Source organism: Quercus robur, chromosome 2, assembly GCF_932294415.1.
Source record: "Quercus robur chromosome 2, dhQueRobu3.1, whole genome shotgun sequence".
In the NCBI taxonomy this organism is placed as follows: Eukaryota; Viridiplantae; Streptophyta; class Magnoliopsida; order Fagales; family Fagaceae; genus Quercus; species Quercus robur.
Genome location: NC_065535.1, coordinates 14,589,975 through 14,608,211, shown reverse-complemented (window position 1 = coordinate 14,608,211; position 18,237 = coordinate 14,589,975). Strand labels below are relative to the sequence as shown.

Here is an 18,237-nt window from a genome sequence, read left to right as displayed (position 1 = left end):
TCCTAAATTACTCATGATTCCCACATATCTACTATTTATATGACACAAACGAGCATGCCAAAAATTAATAGAAGAAAGCATATAAACTGAATTGGTAGATGCTTTATTATTCTCAACATTCAATTTAAACATTCCATCACAAGCATAACCCTTGCCCACAAATAATCAATTTTTAGTGATTACATAATTATCAGATTCCATAATTTGCTTGAAGCCAGCCTTGTTAAGCAAAAAACTTGACATCAAATTCTTCCTCATGGGCGGAGTGTAAAGAACATCTTTCAATGTTAGCACGCGTCCAGAAATGAATTGCAATTCAACCTCACCACTCCCAAGAACCTTGGTTTTGCTAGAGTCACCAAGCATAACAATTTTTTCTTCTTCAAAATGAGTGTACAATTTGAATCAATTTTTGTCATAGCAGATGTGCCTATTAGCACTAGAATCTGTCCACCACCTTTCAACGTATTGCACCATATTGATGTCTGTAATCATAGCTACTAAAAGCTCTTCGGTTATGTTAGCTTGCGGGATAGATTCACGTTTCCGAAATTAGCAAAATCAAGCAATATGCCCACTTTTGCCATAGACAAAACAGGATCTATTAAATTGATCTTGTAAAGGGGGGTCCTTGGTTCTTATTGCAATTTTTATTTGGGTTTCCCCTTCCTTGAGGCCTATTATTATTTTTAAAGGCTCTCTTTTTAGGCTTCAATTGACCATTTCTAGGAAAATAATTTTTGGGCATATTATTATTGGCTGAAATAAGGTTTACCATTGTGGTGGAATTACCATTGCTCTCTTGTGTCATGAGTGCATCTTGTCCTCTAGCCTCCTCCTCCACACGGATGCGTGTGATCAAAGTCTCCAAGGATGTCTCCTTTTGTTTGTGCAACAAAATCTTTTGGAACTCCCTCCAAGATTGTAGTAGTTTATCAATTATGCCAACTACCACCAAATTGTCTCCAATCTTTATGCCTTCGGATCTCAATTCTGCCACGATCATTTGAAAGTCTTATGCTTGATCCACCACTAATTTTCCATCCACCATTTGATAACAGAAAAATCTACTAGCAGCATACTTCTTTGCACCCGCCTCCTTGGTATCATACTTGCTTTGTAAAGCTTTTCAAATTTTCTTAGCGGAATTATAAGTTGTATCATAATAATCATAGAAATGATCGGCAAGAAAATTCAAAAGATAAGAGCGACAATTAAGTTGTATCATAATAATCATAGAAATGATCGGCAAGAAAATTCAAAAGATAAGAGCGACAATTATATTCATCTTTTGTATACTTATCAATTTTTTCTTGATGGAGACTATATTCTTCCTCACTCATCTTATCGGTAGGAACTAAATTACTATCCAATTTATTTTGATTAATTAGGTCCATTATTCTGATGTAGTGATACCTCCACTCTTCACCTTCCCCTTGCCCACGTATCTAGCCCAATATTTGAGACAATTCATGTTAGCCCATTAATCACCACGATTAAAAAGAATAAAATAGTCTCTCTTCTTTTCAATGTGGGATTAAACATTTTCACTAACTCCTCATCTTCCATATTCACTTCCATATCTTTACACTTATATTGTAACATTTATACATTTTAATTATTTAATATTAAAATACTCCAACATATATTAATCTTAATTTTATGTTTTTGTATTTGATAAAACATTTCGGGTTTTAGTGATGAGTTCAGGGACAAAATTTATGCCAAGAGTCTCATGACTCGTTCACATTGTCCAAATCTTCTCCTAATGATGAGAATCCAAGTTTACATCCATTTTGTATTTGATAAAAGATTTTAATTCACCTACTCCTACTGATTCACCAGAAGCATATATGTGCTCATCTTATTGAGAAGGTATCTCATGTTTTTCATTAATGCATCCTTTTATCTTGTAAGGTATGAGTTATATATGGTTGTGAGGTTCACGGAGGGAATTTTTTTTTTTTTTTTTTTTAATGAATTATCTCATTGAGCATCTTTTATTCCCTCTCATCATAATATGTGAATATGTGAAATCTACTAAATATGAGATGGACATTCCATAAAATAGTGTCATAGGGTAACGGTTGGTTTGTCCACAATTTGTAGATCCCTAACATTGCCCCCCAGTCTTTGGATTAAAGGACCTCCCCTAACCACTAGGGTTGGGTTCTAAATAATAAATATGAGTTTCACACAAATAGGTGAAATCCACCAAATCTGAGATGGACATTTCATAAGTTTTTCCTTTGGAGAAGAAGGACATTTCATAAGATAATTATTTCATAATATTATAAGATAATAAGTTTTTTTTTTTTTTTTTAGAATCCGTCTTCATCATATAAATACTGAAATCAGTCAAAATCGGGTAAAAGTACATCAAAAACTTGTGGTGGAACATCCTCCATTACAAAATATTTCATAAATCGATATCTTTAAAACATTTGTTAACTTTTCTTTACTTTATTATTTAGGAAAAATTATTTTTGGTGAATTCTACATATAAATTCATGTCTTTAAAAAATAATTATAATTGAGTAAATGCTATAAATTGAAATTATATCTTATAAGATGGATAATGTATATATTTAATATGAGATGGGTTCAAGTTACACCTGGTGTAACTCTTGGAAAATTATTAGGTACTCCCAAAGTACCATAAATGCGTACTCTCCCTTCTCACATAAATGGTAGGTCTCACTATGAATTTAATTAGTGGGACCCACCATTCATGTGAGAGGAGGGAGTATGCATTTATGGTACTCCGGGAGTATACAATAATTTCCCGTAACTCTTATAGAGTTACACCCTTTTTAAGCCGTAGATTCCCAAAAGATCGAACGGTTAAAAGGAAAACACTGTTATCCATTATTATATCATTAAATATTTACCAAATTAATAGCATACACATGATCTCTCTCCTTATTAAATGCTTTTTGTGTCTCTTTTTCTCTCTCCTTATTAATTTTTTCAATTTTCATTGTAATTCCTTTTTCTATGCAATTCCTAATACGTTTCTACCATCTCCATCTTTCTATGCTTTTCTTATTTTAGTCAGTTTTTTTCTCCACTAAATAAAACCTATCACTTTCCTCATCCTTTTTAACAAAATGTTCAAGCAAAAATATTCACAACAGGAGCTACAAATAGCATCAAACAACTACAACAAGACCACAAATTTCTTGAAAGGAACTTCTAACTATTTTTAGTTTAGGTACTTTGTATCTCGTGTTCCAATTTTACTTACTCGATTTTTTTAATCTTTTTTAAATGTTTGTTGATTTGCAAACAACCTCATCACCTAAGATAAAAAAACCAAAGCGAATCTCGTTAAACCCCGCTCCTCGGCTTTCTTTAAAGCCCTGATTATCTTATCACTAAGGATAGACTTCTACAAACTTAGGACTTGTATTTGGTGTGGCTGCCAGATATGTCCTTATCTCTATCTCTTGTATTTGAACTCAAATTAGTATGATGATTAGTATTAGTAGAATCCTTAACAGGGCTCAAGTAATCGCAGCATAGACAATTATGTTTTTGATTTTGAAACTTTTCTTTGAAGAGTGAGTTGTTATTCCACAAGATCAAACAATGTAATTTGATATTTCTTAATTATCAGAACTAATGATGTTGAAAAAATCACCAGTGAGCCACACGGTTCCAACACACTCGATACCAGACCTGCCCAACACAGAAAAAGACCTTACATAGAGTACCGGTGTGGTACAGGTCAAAGACCCTCCGAAGGTTAAGTCAGAAGAGAGCTCCAACAATGTTAGACAGTAAGAGCTTTAGAGAAATTGTGCTTACCTTTTTCTTGAGGGTCTTTGGGTTTTTATAGTCGCGTAGGGCCAGACTCCTTTACTTGCGGAACAAGTCTTTTCCTTATGGGGAAGATACTCATTAATGCGTGTATATTCTAGAATTCTACTTATGTTGGGATTCTACAAACCAAGGCTAATCGTGTGTCGCAAGTATTTTCCATTTATGGTTCCTTGGAGACCACATAATAATGGGCTGGATGCCACGTGACCGTTCGGTCTGTACATGCCACGTCTGTCCATGCCACCTATGTCTAGATAGCTCCGTCATGCATAATTTTTCCTCTTCAGTTGCCCCCTTCACCCTATGGGTCTGTGATCTCGGAGTGGAAGGACCCATGGGGTGACGGTTCGATTTGGATCTTGAGAGACTTGTCAGTCTTTGACAGGCTGGCCTGTAATTATTTATGGCGCAGGGGACTTAAATTTTGACCAAGGCCCTTTTCGGTGTCATGGCTCGTCTGTCCTCCCGTAGGTAGGAAGACTTCGAATTTTCACCAAGGCACTTGTGGGCGACTTGGTTGGTCCTTCCACCCGTAGGTAGTAGGACTTAAAATTTTCAACAAGGCACTCGTGAGTGACTTGGTTCGTCCTTCCAACCGTAGGTAAAAGGACTTAAATTTCGACCAAGATACTTGTGGGTGACTTAGTTCATCCTTCCACCTATAGGTGGAAGGACTTAAATTTTGTACCAAGACACTTGCTAATGGCTTGGTTAGTCCTTCCACCCGTAGGTAGTAGGACTTTAAACTTCAACCAAGGCACCCGTAGGTGACTTAGTTCGTCCTTCCACTCGTAGGTAGAAGAACTTCAATTTCGACCAAGACACTCGTGAGTGACTTGGTTTGTCCTTCCACCCGTAGGTAGAAGGACTTAAATTTTGTACCAAAGCACTTGCTAGTGGCTTGGTTCATCCTTCCACCCGAAAGTAGGAAGACTTAAATTTTGACCAAGGCACTCGTGAGTGACTTGGTTCGTCCTTCCACCCGTAGGTAGAAGGACTTAAATTTTATCCCAAGACACTTTTTGGTGGCTTGGTTCGTTTTTCCAATCGAAGGCAGGAAGACTTAAATTTTGACAAAGGCACTCGTGAGTGACTTGGTTCGTCCTTCCACCTATTAGTAGAAGGACTTAAATTTCAACTAAGACACTTGTGAGTGACTTGATTCGTCCTTCAACCTGTAGGTAGAAGGACTTAAATTCTGTACCAAGGCACTTGTGAGTGGCTTGGTTCGTCCTCCCAACCTTAGGTAGGAAGACTTAAATTTTAACCAAGACATTTGTTGATGGCTTGGTTCGTCCTTCCACCCGTAGGTAGAAGGACTTAAATTTCGACCAAGACACTCGTGAGTGACTTGGTTTTTCCTTCCACTCGTAGGTAGGGCTTAAATTTTGTATCAAGGCACTTGCTGGTGGCTTGATTTGTCCTTCCACCCGAAGGTAAGAAGACTTACATTTTTGATCAAGGCATCAGTAAGTGACTTGGTTCGTCCTTCCACCCATAGGTAAGACTTAAATTCTGTACCAAGGCACTTGTAAGTGGCTTGGTTCGTCCTCCCACCCTTAGGTAGGAAGACTTAAATTTTGAACAAGGCACTCGTGAGTGACTTGGTTCTTCCTTCCACCCATTGGTAGAAGGACTTAAATTTCGACCAAGACACTCGTGAGTGACTTGGTTCGTCCTTCCACCTGTAGGTAGAAGGACTTAAATTCTATACCAAGGCAATTGTGAATGGCTTGGTTCGTCCTCCCAACCTTAGGTAGGAAGACTTAAATTTTGACCAAGGCACTTGTTGGTGGCTTGGTTTGTCCTTCCACCCGTAGGTAGAAGGACTTAAATTTCAACTAAGACACTCGTGAGTGACTTGGTTTGTCCTTCCACCCGTAGGTAGGGCTTAAATTTTGTACCAAAGCACTTGCTGGTGGCTTGGTTCGTCCTTCCAACCGAAGGTAAGAAGACTTAAATTTTCGATCAAGGCACCCGTAAGTGACTTGGTTCGTCCTTCCACCCATAGGTAGAAGGACTTAAATTCTGTACCAAGGCACTTGTGAATGGCTTGGTTCGTCCTCCCACCCTTAGGTAGGAAGACTTAAATTTTGACCAAGGCACTTGTTGGTGGCTTGGTTCGTCCTTCCACTCATAGGTAGAAGGACTTAAATTTCGACCAAGACACTCGTGAGTGACTTGGTTTTTCCTTCCACCTATAGGTAGAAGGACTTAAATTCTGTACCGAGACACTTATGAGTGGCTTGGTTCGTCCTCCCACCCTTAGGTAGGAAGACTTAAATTTTGACCAAGGCACTTGTTGGTGACTTGGTTCGTCCTTCCACCCGTAGGTAGGACTTAAATTTCGACCAAGACACTCATAAGTGACTTGGTTCGTCCTTCCACTATAAGTAGAACGACTTAAATTCTGTACCAAGGCACTTATGAGTGGCTTGGTTCGTCCTCCCACCCTTAGATAGGAAGACTTAAATTTTCGACCAAGGCACCCATAAGTGACTTGGTTCATCCTTCCACCCGTAGGTAGAAGGACTTAAATTCTGTACCAAGGCACTTGTGAGTGGCTTGGTTCGTCCTCCCACCCTTAGGTAGGAAGACTTAAATTTCGACCAAGGCACTTGTTGGTGGTTTGGTTCGTCCTTCCACCTATAGGTAGAAAGACTTAAATTTCGACCAAGACACTCGTGAGTGACTTGGTTCGTCCTTCCACCCATAGGTAGAAGGACTTAAATTTTGTACCAAGGCACTTGCTGGTGGCTTGGTTCGTTCTTCCACCCGAAGGTAGGAAGACTTAAATTTTTGATCAAGGCACCCGTAAGTGACTTGGTTAGTCCTTCCACCCATAGGTAGAAGGATTTAAATTCTGTACTAAGGCACTTGTGAGTGGCTTGGTTCATCCTCCCACCCTTAGGTAGGAAGACTTAAATTTTAACCAAGGCACTTGTTGGTGGCTTGGTTCGTCCTTCCACCCGTAGGTAGAAAGACTTAAATTTCGACCAAAACACTAGTGTGTGACTTGGTTTGTCCTTCCACCTGTAGGTAAAAGGACTTAAATTCTGTACCAAGGCACTTGTGCGTGGCTTGGTTCGTCCTCCTATCCTTAGGTAGGAAGACCTAAATTTTCGACCAAGGCACCCGTAAGTGAGTTGGTTCGTCCTTCCACCCGTAGGTAGAAGGACTTAAATTCTATACCAAGGCATTTGTAAGTGGCTTGGTTCATCCTCCCACCCTTAGGTAGCAAGACTTAAAATTTGACCAAGGCACTTGTTGGTGGCTTGGTTCGTCCTTCCACCCGTAGGTAGAATGACTTAAATTTCGACCAAAACACTAGTGTGTGACTTGGTTTGTCCTTCCACCTGTAGGTAAAAGGACTTAAATTCTGTACCAAGGCACTTGTGCGTGGCTTGGTTCGTCCTCCTATCCTTAGGTAGGAAGACCTAAATTTTCGACCAAGGCACCCGTAAGTGAGTTGGTTCGTCCTTCCACCCGTAGGTAGAAGGACTTAAATTCTATACCAAGGCATTTGTAAGTGGCTTGGTTCATCCTCCCACCCTTAGGTAGCAAGACTTAAAATTTGACCAAGGCACTTGTTGGTGGCTTGGTTCGTCCTTCCACCCGTAGGTAGAAGGACTTAAATTTTGTACCAAGGCACTTGCTGGTGGCTTGGTTAATCCTTCCATCCGTAGGTAGTAGGACTTTAAACTTCAACCAAGGCACCTGTAGGTGACTTGGTTCGTCCTTCCACCAATAGGTAGGACTTAAATTTCGACCAAGATACTCGTGAGTGACTTGGTTTGTCCTTCCACCCGTAGGTAGAAAGACTTAAATTTTCGACCAAGGCACCTGTAAGTGAATTGGTTCGTCCTTCCACCTGTAGGTAGAAGGACTTAAATTCTGACTAAGGCACTCGTGAGTTTCTTGGTTCGTCCTTCCACCCTTTGGTAGAAGGACTTAAATTTCGACCAAGACACTCGTGAGTGACTTGGTTCGTTTTTCCACCCGTAGGTAGAAGGACTTAAATTTTGTACCAAAACACTTGCTGGTGGCTTTGTTCGTCCTTCCACCTGAAGGTAGGAAGACTTAAATTTTTGACCAAGGCACCTGTAAGTGACTTGGTTCGTCCTTGCACCCGTAAGTGACTTGGTTCGTCCTCCCATTCGTAGGTAGAAAGACTTAAATTCTGTACCAAGGCACTTGTGAGTGGCTTGGTTCATCCTCCCACCCTTAGGTAGGAAAACTTAAATTTTGACCAAGGCACTTGTGAGTGGCTTGGTTCGTCTTTCCACCCATAGGTAGAAGGACTTAAATTTCGACCAAGATACTCGTGAGTAACTTGGTTCATCCTTCCACTTGTAGGTAGAAGGACATAAATTTTGAATGAGAATCAGGTGCCGTTGGCATCCTTGATCGTTGGTACCCTTGGATGTCGATCCATCCCATTGGGATGAGGATTAGGTGTTCGTTGGCTTCCTTTTGTAGTGTTTAGCCCTGAGGTCTTGCTGCAGCGTTGGCATTTGTCGTATGCTTATACGTAGGATTGGGCATCCTTCTACACGGTAGGCCATTGATACACTACCCCCAGGACGCGTGATGCCCGAACTTTCAACCTTCGGGACGCGTTGTAGTCCTCTAATAGCGGCCCATTCTTAAGGTATTTTGTCTGTCTACTTTGGGTCGTGGACTTGCCGACGTGACTGAGTGTTACTTTGTCATCAATTTTTTTGTCCGCCCACTTTGTTCATGGACATGCATCGTTAATTTTTTTTTTTTTTTTTTTTTTTTTTTTGTGGGTGTCCGTCCACTTTTGTTCATGGACATGCAGCCGTCCATCTTTTTTTTTTTTTGGTGGCTGTCCGTCCACTTTTGTTCATGGACATGCAACCGTCCTTCCTCTTTTTTTTTTGTTTGTTTGTGGCTGTCCTTCCACTTTTATTCATGGACATGCAACCGACCATCTTTCTTTTTGGTGTCCGTCCACTTTTGTTCATGGACATGTATCCATCTTTTTTTTTTTTGTGTCTATTTGCTTTTTTTTCATGGACATGTACCCGTCCTTTTTTTTGTGTTGTCATTTTTTGGTCGCAGATTTGTTGAGGTGACTAAGTGTTGCCTCGTCACCTTGTTTTTTATCCTGCAGATCCCATGTTTTGTTTTTAACTTTCAAGTTATTTTTAGATTTCATTGCAACGACACTTAGTCAATTAGTTACGACTAATCTCCACACAAAGAGAGAGAGCTGGGCTAATTTCCGATTTCTTGATTCTTAAAAATAAAAAAATAAATTCTGACGCCTTTTCATTCAATTGTGCTTGAACATTTTGTAAAAAAGGGATGAGTTTTTATTTAGGGGAGAAAAAAACTAAATAAGGAAATAGTAGAAGGAATTGCATAGAAAAAGAAATTACAATGAATGACTTAATAAAGAGAGAGAGAAAAATATAGGAGCATTTAAGAAAAGAGATAATGAGTATGCTATTAATTTGTTAAATATTTAATAGATGTCATGGATAATAGTGTTTTGTTTTTAATTGTTTGATCTTTTGGAAATCAGTAGCTTAAAAAATGTGTAATTTTTGTGGAGTTACAACAAGTGTAACTTGAACCCGTCTCATTTAATATATATAAGATAATTAATTAAAAAAATATATATAAGATAATTTTTTTGAGAATTATTATTATAATATATAAGCTAATTATTGCATCTTATTTTGGAAATTTTAGATAAGATGGGGGACCAGAGAATTCGATGAAATCATGGCTTGGCTAAGCTTCGCTACTTTTGGTTGAATTCAATATATATAAAAAGAAAAGTTTCACAGTTGGGACCTGAGCGCCACACTAGTAAAGAAATCTGGAAGGTGTAAATATATATATATATATATATATTTTTTTTTTAAATCTCCGAAAGGGCCCATAAATGTAAGTGTTTTCCTTTTTTAAAACACTTTCCATCTTGTCATTTTTTTGGGACGGCAAGAACGAACCGACAGCTCAACGGCCGCCACTTATACTGTGTGAAAAATAAGACAATAAAATAAAGCAATTTTAATACTTAAATAATTTTCACGTGCCCAATATATATAGACAACTAATCATTATTTCTTGAAATACAAGTTTCTCTTTCAAAAAAATAAAAAACTAATCATTATTTCTCCTATTAATAAAAAAATTTTCACTAATATGTTCTTTAATGGCATATAATAATTAATTTTTTTGGGAAATTTTTTTTCTTTAAAATTGAAAAAGTATTTTCGAAAAATAGATGGTTTAACAATTAACAAGGTTATTAAATCGGACCCAATAAAAAATTATTACTCATTTTACGATAAACCCCCAACAATTAACGAGGTTATTAAATCATGAGTCAAGACTATATATATACGGACAGGGACGCCTCAACAGATCTCATTCGTAAAACACATCACCTAAAACCCATCCAACGGCTGTAGATAGTCCCTTTTTACGCCTCCGATTCCGACCAATGTAAACTCTTTCGACATTTCCGAGTCCAAAGTCAAATATTCAAACCCCTCTATAAAAAAACAGTGGGCAGTAGAAGAAGCTAAAATAGCAGACACAACACAAAGAAGCAGAAAGAAGATCATAGAAAATATGAGTACCATGTCTCACAAAAACGTGACCATCGATCCGAGAAGTGGTTTCTGCAAATCGAATTCTATCTTCTACAGCAAACGGAAGCTGTGTCCGCACCCACCCAATCATTCCCTCGACGTCACCACTTTCATATCGTCCCGGGCCCACCATGGCAAGATCGCCTTCATCGACGCCTCCACGGGCCGCCACCTCACCTTCTCTGATCTCTGGAGAGCCGTCGATTCCGTCGCCACGTGTCTCGCCGATATTGGCGTCAGAAAGGGCCACGTCATCCTCCTACTGACTCCAAACTCTATCTACTTCCCCGTCGTGTGTTTGGCTGTTATGTCCATCGGCGCCGTAATAACCACCACGAATCCCCTCAACACCACCAGAGAAATCGGCAAGCAAGTTGCCGATTCGAAACCGATCCTCGCTTTCACGACTCGCCAACTCGTCCCCAAACTCGCCGAGTCGACTCTCCCTATCGTACTCCTCGACGAAGACGAGCCTTCACAGCAGTATGTTAAAAGCGCGAAAATCTTAACCACTTTGAGTGAAATGTTGAAAAAGCAGCCGAGTGAGAGGCGAGTCAGGGACCGAGTCAACCAGGACGACACGGCGACACTGCTCTACTCTTCCGGCACCACCGGAGCCAGCAAAGGCGTGGTGGGCTCGCACAAGAGTCTGATAGCGATGGTCCAAATCATACTTGGACGGTTCAACTTAACCGAAGGGGACCACAGGTTCATCTGCACCGTCCCTATGTTTCACATCTACGGTCTAGCAGTGTTCGCTTTGGCACTGCTCGCATCAGGAACAACGGTCGTGATTCTCTCCAAGTACGAGATGCACGATATGCTCTCAGCTATCGAGAAGTACCGAATCACGTACCTCCCGCTGGTGCCGCCAATTCTAGTGGCGCTGGTGAACGGTGCCGATCAGATACGGTCGAAGTACGATTTGAGTTCGCTGCAGTCGGTTTTGTCAGGCGGAGCTCCGCTGAGTAAGGAGGTGATAGAAGGGTTTGCGGAGAGGTATCCGACGGTGACTATTCTTCAGGGGTATGGGTTGACGGAATCGACGGGAGTTGGGGCTTCTACGGACTCGTTGGAGGAGAGTAGGAGGTACGGTACGGCGGGGTTGTTGTCTCCGGACATGGAGGGTAAGATTGTGGACCCAGAGTCCGGTGAGGCGTTGCCGGTGAACCGGACCGGTGAGCTTTGGCTCAGAGGTCGCTCTATCATGACAGGTACGTATGATGGAAATATAATAATACTATTAGCCTATCGATTACCTAGGACAACCATATTCAAGTGATTATGGCCCACCATTATTTTTTCTTTTAGGAATCACTATTAGGTACAATAGATTTCCTTATTAAGATTCATTTACGTGGTTATTTAGATAAAAAAAATATATTTTCATTTTATGAAATAGAAATTTCACATCGCAGAATCTTTAAAAAAAAAAAATCCTAAAAACAGTTCGAACAATATACTTAAGTCTTTGCCATCGTAGAATTGGTTGTGTTGCTATACTTTTGTTTTCACCGAATCTGCTTCACATCAAATTTCATAACATGTTATAATGATAGAATGTGAGTAATCTAGTTAAAAGGATAGAATGTGAGTAATCGATAAAAAGTTGTAAGTTCTTATAATCAGTAGTAGGTAGCAAATTTTCTACTATCCATCACTTATTTTAGTATATTGTGAAATTTGATGTATTATTAGAGCTGTTTGTTTATGTTTGGGACAATACTTTAGTTTTAACCTTTTTTTTTTTTTGTAAAATCTATCAAAATTTATATCTTTCTATGCACTAAGCAAATAAACAGAACTGAGAATACCAAACGGACAATCAAATTTATTTTGGTTGTTGCCGTTGGAATTTGGAATAATAAATTGGGTAGTGTTTATTCCACTCACTTAAATAAACTAAAAACGTGACTTTAAGTGTATTTTTGCAGTGCACAATGTGCACTAATTTTTTTTCCTAATAAATCAATGATTTACTATGGCTAGCATAAGGCCCCACATTTCATGCAGCCTCAAATAGAATGATTGTTATGGGACCATTGTGATTAAAAATATAAAATAAAGCAAACGTGAATGGGACCGTTCTAGACATGAGATGAAAAGCTGAAAACTTATAAAGCAAACGTGAATAGGAATAGCACTATAGCGATCTGTTTCTGATTTTATTTGCAAGTCCTTTCGTGATGTCTAGAAGTGGATTATTATGGGTGCATTGTTTTTTCCGAAGCTGACAAATATATTTTTTAAAAATACATAAGCCATTTGAAATCCATTTTTAATATATATATATATATATATATAAAATTAAATTTCTAGGATATTTTGCTTCTGTAAGGAGTCTCTAGACCCTAGACTCTGTAAAAATATCCTAATTGTTACCAATTGACCGTGTAGGTATTTGGAATATATGCTACATGATTTTCAGAACATATGATATGATTCCTCAATTTGATAGGTCCCGTCTTATAAGATTATGAGTATTTATCATCTTACTTGATTTTTAGAGATTGAGCTATCAAATATTCCTAAACCCCTAAATTGCTTTGTGTGAGTTAGCCATGTTTTAAATTGTTAGGCCGGTATTCTATGAATCAAAAGTATGGTAGCAGAGGGATACTTACCAGTTGCAACTCGTATTGAACTGGCCTTGTAGTGTGGCTAGTGGTAGCTGGATCTTTTACTCTTATTATATCTTAAACTATCCAATCTCATAGGCATTTTCTTGTCAGTGTCCCTGTTTCCTAATACAGGATTTCATTAAAAGATTCACATATAAGTTTGTATACATATAACATATATATGTTACATCGATTCTGATTGTTCCTTCATTTTGTTGTTAGTGTTTATACCAGATTTGTGCAATACTTGATAATAGAATTTATAGCTTTTTTCCATTCATCGGATCCTTTCTTTGCATTGGCATGCCTGGGAAATTTTTATTTGCATGGGAATAGATACCATAAAAGTTGGTCGTGATGTTAACAGAATCTGTGTTGTACCCCTGGAGATAGTTTTTTGGGTGTATGTGGAGTTTTGAGTTGTTTATGATTGAAATAATGAAACTTTGTATTTCCCATGTTATTGTTGATTTTATTTTGTCTATTTCTTTTTCACATAAACCCGCTAAAAATTAACTACACTTACAATAAAATTGGTATGAGAGCTTCAGCTATATCAACAGCAGGTCACATTTTCTTCTATTGAAACTGGGAATGCTGTTGTTGCAGGTTATTTTGGTAATGCAGAAGCAACAGCAAATACTCTTGATGCAGAGGGATGGTTAAAAACTGGAGACCTCTGCTACATTGATGATGATGGCTTCATTTTTGTGGTTGATAGGTTGAAGGAGCTGATTAAGTACAAAGGATATCAGGTGAGACATTGATCACTTGAAGTTCTCTAAGTTTGGCCTTCTTTCTGGAATTCCTCTGCTTTTTTTTTACGTATGATGAGGATGTAATTCTCAAAGCAATTTATGATAAGGATGCAACTACAGTTCGATCTTGCATTTAGAAAGGAATTTCAAATTATATTATCATGAAAATTTTTTCTTGAAAACTATGCTGATTTGTCTCTTTGACATCTTAGGTCCCCCCAGCTGAACTAGAGGCCTTATTACTGACTCATCCAGAAATCCTGGACGCTGCTGTCATACCGTAAATCTTCTTCTCTAATCTTTATTGATATAAGAAACTTAGTCTTAGTTTTTTAGTTATTTATTTTATTTATTTATTATTTTTATCAATACAATATATCTTTATTTTTCGTTGTAATTTATGAATCCTTTGCATCATAGAAACAAAAAATAATCGAACATGATTTTCTTAGGACTAATTACTTTATAATCTCTTATAAAAGGGACCCTCAGTGTAATTTCTTGTGTTTTAGAATTCCTGATAAGGAGGCTGGACAGTGTCCCATGGCATACGTGGTACGAAAAGCGGGAAGTAGTTTATCTGACAGTGCAATCATGGAGTTCGTTGCAGGACAGGTGAGGTTGATGAGATAATACGACTTGTACTATTGTATCTCTAAGCACAGATTCAATTAACCTGCTGTTATATTCACAGGTGGCTCCATACAAGAGAATCAGGAGAGTGGCATTTACAACTTCTATACCCAAAAATCAGTCTGGAAAGATTCTTAGGAAAGATCTGATACAACTTGCAACCTCCAAACTTTGAATTGTTTGGTCCCAGTAGCAGCTCCATTTCTCTGGCTAATTCCAAATCCACGTTTGTAGCTTCCTATTTTGGTAATAATTGAGGTTAATTTATGCTTCTATTTTCTGTAAGAAGTCGACTTGGTTAAAATAGAAAAGCCGCACCTACATTTGTGGGACATTCTGTAACTTCCCAATTGGGAACTCTACAAAATGGTAAATTATTGTGTTTGTGGACCTTTTTTTTTTTGAGTGTATGGTCAATGCTTGATGATCAGAGACTAGTTTAGTTGATCACTTGATCTGCTGTGTTTTTCCTGCACACCGAGGGGGGACAGAATGAATAGCAACAATATTAACTAGAAAAACGTAAACTAGAGCAAATAACCTAGTGGCTGTAGCTATGACAAATGAACTTTTCAATCTACAACTGGTAGCCTTTTTATTTGATTCAATCTATTGAAGAAGCTCAACTGGTTGGCACATGATGAAACATTCAAGGTTCAAATTCCCTGCCCGCAGTTTTTTTTTTTTTTTTTTTTTTGGGTTAAAAGACTATTCATAAAAACAACTAAAGATCTACATCAGGCTCAGGGCAGAGCTGGTTTAAAAACATTCCATTGAGGTCATCCTCAAAAACATTAACCATGTCCACTGGCGGACATTCAAAAGAAATAAAGTCCAGGTTCTTGTCAGCAGCCAAGAACCCGCCTTCAACTAAAAAAAAAAAAAATGAAGAATATAATCCTTTATCCCATTACAGTCCCCCCCTTGAGTAACTATTTAACTCTCTTCTATAACATTTAAGTAATCTTGTTTGGATATATATATTCAACAATGGAGAAAATTTGAGGGAATTTAAAGGGGGTAGTGGTTCAATTTTTATTTTTATTTTTATAAATAATTGAAAAAATGGTCAATTTTGCATTTATGATATCAATTTATACATATTTTTTTTAATTAAACAAAAGAGGGGTATAATTGTACATTACATAATGTCTTATAATTTTCTCTAATTTTTATTTTAATTTTTCAAAACACTCAAACAAAAAGGACATATATCTATTCTTTTTTTTTGAGAAATTATAAAACATCCAAATAAAGAACTGTTCTCCTCCACTCCCCTCTGCTCTCATCTCATTCCAAATCTCCAAATATACTAAAAATGAGATAAAAAGTAATATGAGGAAGGTATCAAAATTTTACAAAAACAGTTAGAATCACTCACCATTTGCCTTAAAAAAAACTGTATTTAGGCCCGGTTGCAAGCATGAGTGAGATGAAAAAATGATTATACAATTTATACCGAGGCCTCTCTACTTGCTTATAAGGATTCTTTCTCCAAAAACAGAGAATACAGTCCATCAATTCTTCCTCACAAGGAAATTGTAGTGGCCCATGAATCGTGGACCTAGAGATGGAATCAAAATTTTAGCTTTGGGGGCCGAAGCATTAACCCAATTTATTTAGAATAAATAAATGAAAATATATTAAAATTCAAGACTAAATATACTATGAAAAATAAAAGGATCAATTTAGAGTTAACCAAATATAAGTAATAGAATAGACACAAAATATATATTTTTCCAATATACTCAAATTAATCATTTCTCAAAATGGAATTTGAATTTATTTTAAAGTCCGAAAATAATTATTCTATACTAAATTTTGTAGTAATTTCCCTTTCAATATACAAAATCAAATAGTCCTTTTAGAAAATATTTTTTTTCCCAATGTGAAGCCTATTTTTAACAATATTAATAATTGAAATTGCTCGTTTTGTAATTGCAGTAAAATAAAAGAAAAGAATAGTAAGCACAAGTACAATCACTATATAAACAAGTTAGTAAGTTGTGAATCAAAACTAGTGCTAAACTATTATAACCTCTACTTATTATAATAATTGAATTATTAAAAATGAAATAAATAATGAGCTAAGAGGAGGCTAAAGAATGAACCATTAGAACATTTGTGACATATAATTAAGGGCTTAGTTAATGGGTGTCCTTAGAGCATTTGTTAACAAATCATTTAAAAAAAAAATTTAATACTACTTTTATGAGAAATTTAAAAAAACTATCAAAATAAAAAGTTGCTTTTTTTTTTTTTTTTTTTTTTTCCATAAAAAGTTTTTAAAAGTATTTCTTAAATGAATGCCCTTATGGAATTTATAGAAATTTGTTGCCAATTCACATACGGACACAACTATTTCCACTCCCAAATCTACGACATTCTTAGAGCATTTGCATTTGGGTTCTTAAAAAATTTGTTATTTTACATTCTAAAAAGTTACTTTATTTATTTTACCATACAGTTTCACAACTCACCCTACATCCTAGATTTTATTTTAACATACAACTCATTAAAACAATATAACCTATCCCATAAAAAAATATAAACAACTCATTTCTCTCTCTTCAGCAAACCCACCACCAACAACCACCTACCATCGAAACTCGTCCCAACCATTGAAACCTGGCCATCACCACCACTAGTTAAACACCGAAAACCAAGATCAAGGCAACTGATATCAAGGCCACCACCAAGAAACCTAGCCATCACTAGCCACCACTAGCCATTACCGAAAACCAAGGAAACCCAAACAATAGCAAAGAAACCCAAACATCGAAAACCTAGTCACCACCAGAACCTCAACCACCACCACCAAAATCCTAAGGGCCCGTTTGGTCATAGTTTTCAAAAATTGTTGTTTAAAAAGATGTGAAAATTGTGGTTTAAAAAGTGTTGTTGAACAACGTGTTTTTAGTGTTAATAAAACAAAAAAATGTGTTTGGTATCATAGTTTAAACAATATTTTTCAGTGTTCAAAAAATGTAAAATATGTGTTTGGTATGTGTGTTTTTAATGATAAAAAAAGCTGACAACGTATTAAATAATAATTTTTTAATCCCTTTTTTATCCCTTTTCTTCTGTCTTTATCCCTTTCTCTTCAGTCTTCCCTTAGAGCAGAAAACCAAAAAGCCAAACCCATGCACGTCCTCATCTCCATTGACGCCAAAGAAGATCCACAGCTGAGCTTTACGTTCGTCGGAGCTCATCTCCACTGTCAGCACTCCAAGACCCAGCAAGTAATCGAGCTTTTGTCGCCGTCGAGTCGTCGAGCCGTATTTTGTCGCCGCCGAGTCGTCGTTCCGAATCACTCACACAGATTTCTCAGTTTTTTGGGTTTTTTTTTTCCTGTATTCCTCACCAATCGAGTGGAGAGGTGTGATCTTTGTAGTTGTGTGATCTTTGTCGCTGCGTGTCCATTATCCCTTCTATTCCCTCAACAGAAAACAAACCCCTGCACTCCTCATCTCCATCCCTTTTTTATCCCTTCGGACTGTGTGAGGTTGCCCGTTTGGTCCTTAGCAACAGATTTCGTTGGTGAGGAATTTAATTGGGAGAAAGGGATTACTTTGGAAATAGGGGTTTCTTCCAAATGATGTGTGTGTGGGATTTTGACGCGTTTATGAAGCTACTGTTAGGAGTAATGGCGCCGGATCCGTGAGGGGTGAGGTGGAATGCCGCTGGGTCAGAGGAGTAATGGAGTTCGGACTGTGATATTCTTTGTAGAGATGAGAGTAGAGAGGAGAGGAGAGATGAGATGATATT

At 37.5% G+C, this 18,237-nt stretch overlaps 1 protein-coding gene across 1 annotated transcript; it reads left to right on the top strand.

Annotated features, from left to right (window-relative positions):
• Positions 1 to 10,176: 10,176 nt before the first annotated feature.
• Positions 10,177 to 14,861, top strand: LOC126712534 (probable CoA ligase CCL5). The gene is made up of 5 exons (XM_050411889.1): positions 10,177 to 11,671; positions 13,688 to 13,833; positions 14,049 to 14,116; positions 14,349 to 14,451; positions 14,531 to 14,861. The coding sequence occupies exons 1-5, from the start codon at positions 10,438 to 10,440 to the stop codon at positions 14,642 to 14,644; spliced, it is 1,665 nt and encodes a 554-aa protein (XP_050267846.1). The 5' UTR covers positions 10,177 to 10,437; the 3' UTR covers positions 14,645 to 14,861.
• The last annotated feature ends 3,376 nt before the right edge of the window (positions 14,862 to 18,237 follow it).